The following is a 9,841-nucleotide window of genomic DNA, read 5'->3' on the forward strand; positions in this document are numbered from 1 at the left end:
ATGCGATAAGAGTGGGGAGAAGCTGTTGCTTCTGGCTGAGGGTTTACTTAAGAAGCACATTGCCTCTCATAGTATGCACGAGCCAGAAGGTAAAATTACTTTTCCACCAATTTCTTCTCCCGTACAAGTTGTGGAACTATTTCAGATTTCTTCAGCCTTCCTTCTACTTGTATCTTCAGCTCTCATGGTGTATATCTCTTTGCTGGAACAACAATCCAAATACAATGATGCTTTAGAAGTCCTATCTGGAGATTTGGGATCTCTTTTGGTGATTGAAGTCGATAAACTACGGATACAGGTAGGTTTTACGGCTTTTTGGCCGGAAAGACCACTAAACTTCATGCTTTTTGTATTATATTATCCGTAGACCACATAAATTGTACATTTTTCCTAGTTTTAGGTTGAACTATCGATCTACATATATATATATATATATATATATATATATTAATTAGAATACGGAGTCTGTTTCTGTATGCTCACACAAACGCTCTCACTTTAAGCTGACAGGGGAGACTCCTTGCTAGGGCAAATGACTATTCTGCTGCGGTTGATGTCTATAAAAAAATCTTAGAATTGAGGTATGTTTTCAAGGAATGAGCATCTCAAGCCTCAAGTGTTTTTAGAGTTGGGAATGTTTCCAGTATGATATCCGATTGGTTATTTGATTGCTTCTATATCTCAGGCCTGTGCATATCATGCCAGTATGCTAATATTGAATTTCTCTTCACTTGGCAGTCCAGATGATTGGGAGTGTTTCCTGCACTATCTCGGCTGTCTGCTTGAAGATGACAGCATCTGGAAATACTTTGACAATATTGATCAAATTCAGCCAACAAAGCACATAGAATGCAAATTTTCTCACCTTACGGAAGAAATGGTGATCATATTACCCACTTGCCTGGCTTAATGTATCAATTCGTCGTTTGCTTTTCTCTGCATTTCTGACTTATGTGTAATCTGTTTCCTTTCCACCATGCAGTTTGATTCTCGTATATCAAGTGCTTCAGATTTGGTGCTGAAATTACAGATGGACACTGAGAATAGTAATTTAAGGGGTCCGTACTTGGCAGGACTTGAGATTGAGAAGAGAAAGTTCTTATTTGGGAAGAAGAACGAAAACAAGTTACTAGAATCGTTACTGCAATATTTTCATAAGTATGAAACCCTTTGGAGTTGATCTTGTTTTTTTATCAATAAAGCATACTCATTCTTATATCCCTCTGATCTTGTGTCGCTTTGCATGCAGATTTGGTCATTTAGCGTGCTATGCCTCCGATGTTGAAGCATACCTACATGTACTATCCCCAGATAAAAAGACAGAATTTGTGGGAATGTTAGTGAAAAATTCCGACGCCTTTTCTGAATCAGCAACCAAAGTGCTTGGTCAAACAACAACTATTCTCAAAGTCCAAGAACTGACGGGAAACATTTTTGAGCTCCCTATTGACGGTGTGTTCTCTTACCTTCATACTTTTTATGCAATTTCCTTTTTGTATCTGCTTATAAAACTAAATTTCGAATCTACAAGCCATGTTTCTCTTTTGTGATAGCCTCTTTGAATGTGTTCATCTGAATCTATTTCCATTTCGACCTTTTCCCACCAATATCTAGAAATTGAAGCCTCTGCTGTCAAACTGGCAAAGTTATACTGCCAAAATCTTTCTCTTTCTAAGGACTTGGACCCTCAAGAGAGCATGTTTGGGGAAGAACTTTTATCTTTGATTAGCAATATGTTGGTCCAGGTACTTTTTTTTTGTGTTCAACACACTCGCTTTCCTTGTACTCCATAAAGGATTGTTATATATTAATTAACCTTACTATTGTTTCCAGCTATACTGGAGAACTCGAAATTTTTGCTATCTTGCCGAAGCTATCATGGTTCTTGAGCTTGGCTTGACCATCAGAGGGTCAGTACACCATATTTTTCCCTGCTGCTTCTGTGTTAAATGGCAAAGGATTCAACATGGCTTTTGTAGGTCTCCATTTGATTATTAATTTTTGTTTCCACAGACATGTCTGGCAGTACAAGATCTTGCTGTTACACATATATTCATATGTTGGTGCTCTTCCGCTTGCATTTGAACGGTATTCATAGCTCTCAGCTTTACTTGGTTTTGCCTAGAAACACCCTTATTCAGCTCGTTTTACTGAACCACTTGTTTATTATCTGTTAGGTATAAAGCTCTTGATGTGAAGAACATCTTGACGGAAACAGTTTCACACCATATTCTACGTCAAATGTTGGAATCTCCCATGTGGGTGGACTTAAGTAACCTCCTAAAAGACTATCTCAAGTTTATGGATGATCATTTGAGAGAATCTGCAGACCTTACATTTCTTGCTTACCGCCATAGAAATTACTCAAAAGTAAACAATTTGATTTCTCTTCCAAAATTGTCATTACCATATTCTTGTGGGCAACCGGTTACTGTCGTGACTTAACTGGATTTCCTAATCTCAGGTTATCGAATTTGTCCTATTCAAACAACGATTGCAGCACTCAAACCAGTACCATGCTGCAAGGGTTGAAGCGTCTGTCTTGCAATTGAAACAGAACGCAGACAGCATCGAGGAAGAAGAGGTAATTCATTCAAGTTCTTATCATGTGAATTACCATATGTCCAGTTACTTGTTCCTCTAATGTATCTAACGTTGCCTGTGTTTTTGTTGTCTAGCGTGTTCTTGAAAACTTAAAATCTGGAGTTCAACTTGTGGAGCTCTCGAATGAAATTGGATCCAGGACACTGAGGTTCAATGAAGATATGGAAACACGTCCATGGTGGACACCTTGTCCTGAGAAAAACTATCTACTAGGTCAGTATATCCATCACATTAGTTGTTGTTTATGATTGTGGTGTTATTCTTAATATCAATCATCATGTGTAGGTCCGTTTGAAGAAATTTCTTACTGTCCCAAAGAGAATGAGGTACGTTTGTCTATATCCAAACATCTTTTCTTGGGGAGAGATGCAATCTAATACTGATTGTCTTTGTTGGTTGTGTATAGAAAAAAGATCGTGAAGAAAATATGAAACTAGCCATCCAGAGAAAGTCCCTTCTACCTCGGATGATATATCTCTCTATTCAGTGCACGTCAACTGCATTAAAGGAGAGTGTTGAAACCAATGGGTCTAAGGGTGACACCAAAATCAGTGGAGAACTTGAGTGCTTGCTAGAGGAATACACAAAAATGTTGGGGTGTTCTCTCAGTGACGCTGTAGAAATGATCACAGAGATCTCAAAGGGTGCAAGGACTTCTGAGGTTAGCTTTTCTAGTCCTATTTCCTTCCACCTGCACTCATTTTAACTGGTCTTATAGAAAGTAGTAACCTTGTTGGAACATCTCTGTAGAGCCTCGGTTCAAGTTTGGTGGACTGGTTGAATTTTGCGGTATTTTGGAATGGTTGGAGCCTAAGTTCCCACGAGCATTGGCATGTGTTGAACTCCCTGTTCGAGAGGCTTATTCTGGATAGAATCCGATCAATGGGATCTTCAGACATGAGTTCTTGCTATTCTGATGTCCAGGTCTTGGTTCAGATCATCACTGAACCCCTGGCGTGGCACAGTCTTATTATTCAGGCCTGCACCCAGTCGTCTCTCCCATCTGGGAAAAAGAAGAAGAAAAATCATCAACACTCAGATCAATTATCTTCCTCCCCCATGTCAGAAACAATCAAAGATTCTATACAGTCACTATGCAACACAATACAAGAAGTTTCTAACTGGATACTGAATCAACTGGACAGTCCAGAAGATGATCAAGTGGATAGATTTCTGTCAACTCTGAAGAGAGCAGAAGGCGCAGCAGGAGGACCGGGACAGATTCTTGGGGTTTTAGAGAGTGTCATCGCATCCTGCGAAGAATCAGAGGTTGGAAATCGCATCTTTGATGCACTGAAGTCGTGGAACACGGCAGATACTGCACGTAAAACAGTCATGGCACAACAAAGAGTCTTCCGTGAGTTTCTCCAGATCTGTGAATCTAAGAGAAAGCAACTTGAAACGGTCAAACAACAGATGTCCCATGTTTGATCTTGAATCATAATGACAAACACTTAAGAGAATGATCACTGCTTTTCTTGGCTATTTCATTTTGGGAATACATTCATGACAGGAACAGAGATTGATTGATGTTGTTTAAATACATTTTGAAAGAAAAAAATGAAACAGGATCAGCTAAGCTAATTAGCTGCTTCTATATTGGAATTTTATTAACTCGTCTATCGATTTGGATACAAAATAAAAAGCAAAACCTTACCAATAATGCAGATTCTACAACTCGTTTTTAATCAAATGAAGAAATGGTACTAACTAACAAAATCAATTGTGAGAGTGAGACCAAGACCAAGGGGACACTAAACTCTTGTAATCAAACTTGCCGTTCAAGAAACCATCACCACCCTTCTGGTTCCTCACTTGTTGCTGCACTACCAAAACAGAACCCTCCGAGGCGAAAACACTCCCAGCCACGGTGTCTCCGATGACTCCAAGCTGGTGGTCCTCGCTCCACGTAGAAAGCCCTTCCAGAATCTTTGGATTGATCCCTTCTCTCCTCCCGGTTATCCACAGATCGTAGTCGTTGACATTCATTGCTTGAATCGCAGCCAACGTCTCAGCACCGTTCTTGACAACAACCTCCTTGTAACTAACCCTGTTGTTGCTTTCGTTCTTGACCCAGAACCACGTCACCACCCCATCGTCTAGCTTCTTCTCCCTCTCGTCCTCTCCTTCGTGGTTGTACGCCAAGAACCTAACCACCGTCATGGTTATGTCCGGGTTCTCCGTCATCCTATCTGCCAGATGCAGAGCTTCTCTGTTATCAGCTCCTCCTAAAAACAGAACCACTAAACGGTACGGCTCTTGCCTCCTATGTTGTAGGTCCATGGATGACCGAGCCACGGCGTTTTTAAGTCTTCCCTTCTCGTAATAGATACAGACAGAGCAGGGTGTGTGTGCCAAGACGTCTGCGTTTACAGTTAGCATACCGGAGTCACGTAGCTCGGTAAGGGCTGCGTCTTGAAGACGCTCTTTCTGATAAGGTAAGAGAATAAAAGCTGCTTTCTTGTTCAAGGCAAGCTCGCATATATCTTGATACATGTGACGCTTTGGAGCATAGGCGGTGTAGTCACACAACGTCACACACTCGCTTCTTTTCTTTTGGTACAGCTTAAAGGCGCTCTGCACTTGGTCTATTCGCTTGCTCCTCGTACGCGCAGACTCTTCCTCTTCCATCTCATATTCTTCCTCCTCCTCCTCCTTCCTTCGCTTCTCGTTTTCAAAAAACAACGGTTGTGCACGCCCCGCCAGTTCCATCAGCTGGATTGCGAATATAGACAAGGGACTAGTTTTAGTGGGATAGGCGAAGTCGAGAAAGGTGACCAAGCCAGTGAAGGTTTCGTGGTCGGAGACTGCAAGTACCAGTCCCATCTCGGTGTGCTGAGGAGTGTGCTGAATTGTGCGGTGTTTGCTACTTCTATACGGCCGAGTGGGATCGTATAGGAAGTTGATGATTGGCGCTGTTACACCCGTGACCACAATTGCATACAAAACCATGACAGTATAACCCGGTAACCCTACCATACGTTTGTCTATCCAATGCAAGTAGAGCAAAATTTCGATCTGACCTCTCAAGTTCATCATTAAGCCAAGCGTGAGACTGTCCCTGGTGGGGACTTTAAAGAAGAGAGCAGCGGCAGTGGAGGAGATGAACTTGGTAACGAATCCGACGATACTCATGTAGACGAGAGGAGAGACCTGTTTGGGCCAAGTCTCGTCGGTAAGTAAGTAGACATTGGTTTTTTGTCCCACCAAAGCAAAGGCGAAAGGCATTAAGAATTCATTAATAAAGGTCTCGCTCCGAATTGCCAACGTCGAACCCAACGGTGGGCCATGAGGCACCACCAGCCCTAGCCAAATAGGTCCTACGGCTATAGCCATACCGAACATGTCAGTGAAAAAAGCATAGACAAGGACACCCATGAGAATCATGACGGTGTAGTTTTGGTTCACGAGTCTTCCCGCAGGCGTTTGGGCGACAATCCAATCAAATTTACGTTTCACAACCAAAAGCAAAAAGGCGGCCAAGATGGCCGCCGATATAAGAAACCAGATAACAGAATATGCTCCTCCTCCTCCGTCAGCCTGCGTCATGGCTTCAAACAAAACAAGCACGTAGATCCCTACCATGTCTCCAAGGAGAGTCACCGACATGGCGAACTTGCCCACCTCTGAGGTGAGAAGGTTCATGTCTCTCAAAACAGTGTAAATGACCGGGAATGACGTGAAACCCAAGGCGAACGTGACCCCTCCAATGGACGAAGCCTTTTGCAATCTTTCATCCATTGTGTCTTTTAGGGCAGCACCCGTGCCTCCCACGCAAGCAATCGGCACCAAAACACTGATGGCAGCAATGTACTTGTGCTTTCTTGGTGCTTTAAAGATTTCCCCAACGTCCGTCTTTGCAGCTGTGAGGAAAAGGAAGTAAAAGAATCCCAACAGTCCCAAGTTTGCAATTATGTAATTCGCAATCGGTGGGAAAAGATAGTAATTGAAGTTTCGGCTTCGTCCTAACATGGACGGTCCTATCACCATTCCACCCTTCAAACACACACACAACCATATTTCTCAATATTAATTTGCACCACAATGTATATATATATTATGATCTATATAAAAAACACATAAAACAATAAGATCGAAGACTAACGATGATCTCGCAGACTATACGAGGTTGACGAAGAGGTCGAAGGTTGAAGTAAACGGCTTTGATGAAGAAAATGATGAGTATTGCTTCAATCAAAAATGTTGAAAATGTGTAGTTCATACCATTTTCGCCTCTGAACATTCCGAACGGTTGCTTATCGTGAATCTGCCGGCAAACCACTGGAATTCTGGCGGAGAAGACACGACTGCTGACGACCTCTCCGGCGGTGGTTGGATTCCCCGGCAAGAATCCAAAGCGGGCAGGCAGGACAATCCTGTCATCACTTGGGAAAAACCTAACCATACGTACGCTATTCTCTCAGATCACGATAATGCTCATCGATGGAGAGAGTGAGAGAGAAAACACTAGATCCATGACTCATGTTTTCGTTTTCGATAGATGTGGACGTGCGTCATTTCGGGATCAATTCTAGTTTTCGATTACTATTCACTTTTTTCCTTATTTTCTTATTATGAGTTTTCGTCACATGAAAATACTTACCGTATAAATGTTTTGTGCATGTTATTATATACCTACGTCATGAATTGCGATCTATATCTTTCACTCTGTAATTACAGACGCTCCCTTCTTGAAAATGCACTTTAACGATTTGTTTTATACTTTTGTTATACTAGCTAGTTTAAGAACCAGAAATATATTTTACTTGTACTATTTTCCTAAGATTTTAAAATATATGGTATATGTATGTTTATATGAAATTATAGAGGAAAAAATGAGAAACTAAAACAGAAATCCTAGCTTTCATCTTTGCTATGTTATCAAGAATCACATGTGAGGTCAATCTCACTTCATTCCTTACATTTTTGCTATACTCCTTATGCAATAAATGTGTTACTCTCTCTCCATTCTATAGGACGCATATTTAGTTGATAAAAATGTAAAATTGATGGATGAATTTAGAAGCAATATCATAAAGGGACCGGGACGTGCAAGGTACGGCCGTGGTAGCTGGCTAACACAAACTCCCATGCATCTAATTCTTGAAGATAAGTTTTTAAAATTCTTAGATATTAAATTACATTTCATGCATGCCTTTTATTTTCATAATTGTAATACGTTTTCCACATTTAAACACTATTCAAAATTTGTAAACCCATTTATAACAAAGTATTTTGTTCACAGAAAAATAAAAAATAAAGTTGATATTCATGAAAAAGCAAAAAATATATATCACATTTGTTACATAAAATGGATAACTTTTGATGAAATTTTGTTGTTGTTGTTGTTGTGGACATATACCTATTTCTTGTAAGTTGTAAATGATAACATTAACACAATAGTCAATAATAAATTTTGAAATAAAAGAGAAATGGAGATCCCACCTACGCTCAATATTGAATGCATCACCGGTTTTTGCGTTCTTCCACAAACTCGGAATATTACTAGTAGTATTTCATTTATCCTTATATTTTCCTACATTTTCATTAAACGATCATTAAATATGTCTCAGAGTTTTGTCTAACCGGAGACTTGTGGCCGTCCTGAGTTTGGGTCGTCGTCCACAAAACAAAACTTACACTACCAGTATATCGCACAAAAGTGTATCTTATGCAGTCACGCACAAATATACTATATAATTAGACGTAATTCATTGAAAAATAGTCCGACAGTTTCTCCTATGGTCCACTGACCTTATGATTAACGTTTATTATATGTACTTTTAGCTAAAACGATAATTCATAAACCTTAAACTATAATTTAGGTTTAACGCTCTCCACCATTTGCCCTGTTAATGTATTAACTATCCCCCTCTCTCTCTCTCTGTCTCACCTCCCTATTTGTTAGTGAATAATACATTTATTAATGTGGGTATGGGAATGCATTAAAAGTGCCGAACATATTAAATTGGGGGACCATTTGGAAATATGTAACTTGGGGACACTTGAGTTGAGACTGACTATAAATACAGCAAGGTCAAGCTCCTCTCTCACTAAGTACTTAACATTACAACATATATTGAAACACATATGTATAAGCAGGTAGAGTAGTAGAGAAGTAGCTGTAAAGCTCAGGAGGGATAGCGCCATGACTCAACAACATTTGTATGTTTGCATATATACATATGTATTGTTGTTGGCGCTATCCATCCTGAGTTCCATAGCTTCTTCTTGCTTATATGTGTGTATATATCCTACTTCATTCCCAGCTCCGTTGAGCGTCTTGTATACAAGCGATGGTAATGGGTAAGGTTTATCATTATTTGTATGTAATATTTTGAGCTTTTTATATAAGAGAACAGGGAGACATCAGATTCATTCACCATATTTTCACTTTTCAGATGTTGAATTGTAATAAATAATAAACACCTAGCTGAAATTTAAATTGTAAGGAAGTGTTGTTGTGGAGAATTTGAGAAATTAAAATCACAAGTATGGTCAATTTGATCTTGAGAACAAGTGGATAGTAAAATAGTATGGTCTACTTGGATTTTACACATCTAGACAGTTAATTAAGAGTCAAGAGTTACAGTCTTACAGGTTAGTTGTAAAATCTGTGCTTGATTCTTAATAGAAGTCCACTGCTCTTTCTGTATAATTTCCGGTTTTGGTACCATATATGTGTTAAGAGAGATGATAAAAGGGAATCTTGAAGACCAAATGTTAGGGGATTCCAAATTTCGTGGATTTTGTTCCTCGTCTCGCCACATTTTTAACATAATCTCCATTCACATTTTGCTTTGGGAATTTTTATTTTCATTCTTGGTTCATTATTTAGATTTGCATTTAGAATCAAACTGAAAGCTTATGTAGAAGACAAATTCCAAAAATCTTCAGATATTTTCATTAAAGGAAACAGATTAGCCTAAAGGGTTCGCCAATCCGGCATCAACCCAAAAATCATGGCTTCTCAGAATTGATAACACATTTTTAACCAAATAACAAGGGCATAAACAAATTCAAAGTTATAACTTTGGGAAATCTCACGTGGAAAAAAACCAAAATATTCTTCTGCAACGTCATCATATCCCGCCGGGTCAACCAGATCCAATTCAGACATCAACTGCAAGATTCTTGGTGACTATATGTCGCTCATGGCATAAATACATATAGAATTTTACGGGACACCCTTCTTTTTAGCCTTTGCGATCTAGATTGAGTGATAGAACTTTTTTTT

General features: G+C 39.6%; 2 protein-coding genes across 3 annotated transcripts in view; one reads left to right on the forward strand and one right to left on the reverse strand.

Annotated features, from left to right (window-relative positions):
- The window catches only part of LOC104726415 (phagocyte signaling-impaired protein), a gene marked incomplete in the record, with an annotated part of 6,180 nt that extends 1,966 nt beyond the window's left edge, over positions 1–4,214 (forward strand). For both annotated transcript variants that reach the window (XM_019232896.1, XM_019232897.1), the window contains 13 exon segments: positions 516–581; positions 739–880; positions 983–1,158; positions 1,250–1,452; positions 1,615–1,745; positions 1,834–1,910; positions 2,014–2,088; positions 2,178–2,370; positions 2,465–2,584; positions 2,679–2,817; positions 2,890–2,930; positions 3,011–3,265; positions 3,355–4,214. In XM_019232896.1, the coding sequence (XP_019088441.1) occupies positions 516–581; positions 739–880; positions 983–1,158; positions 1,250–1,452; positions 1,615–1,745; positions 1,834–1,910; positions 2,014–2,088; positions 2,178–2,370; positions 2,465–2,584; positions 2,679–2,817; positions 2,890–2,930; positions 3,011–3,265; positions 3,355–4,035 (2,299 nt within the window).
- On the reverse strand, positions 4,292–7,009 carry LOC104726418 (cation/H(+) antiporter 25-like). The gene is made up of 2 exons (XM_010445281.1): positions 6,710–7,009; positions 4,292–6,600 (listed from the first exon to the last, which is right to left on the reverse strand). The coding sequence occupies exons 1-2, from the start codon at positions 7,007–7,009 to the stop codon at positions 4,324–4,326; spliced, it is 2,577 nt and encodes an 858-aa protein (XP_010443583.1). The 3' UTR covers positions 4,292–4,323.

Source organism: Camelina sativa, chromosome 11, assembly GCF_000633955.1.
Source record: "Camelina sativa cultivar DH55 chromosome 11, Cs, whole genome shotgun sequence".
In the NCBI taxonomy this organism is placed as follows: Eukaryota; Viridiplantae; Streptophyta; class Magnoliopsida; order Brassicales; family Brassicaceae; genus Camelina; species Camelina sativa.

Coding starts and splice junctions, on each gene's coding strand:
- LOC104726418 (XM_010445281.1), bottom strand. CDS start 7,009: ATGGTTAGGTTTTTCCCAAGTGATGACAGGATTGTCCTGCCTGCCCGC. Junction 6,601..6,709: donor GTATAGTCTGCGAGATCATC/GTTAGTCTTCGA, acceptor GTGTGTTTGAAG/GGTGGAATGGTGATAGGACC.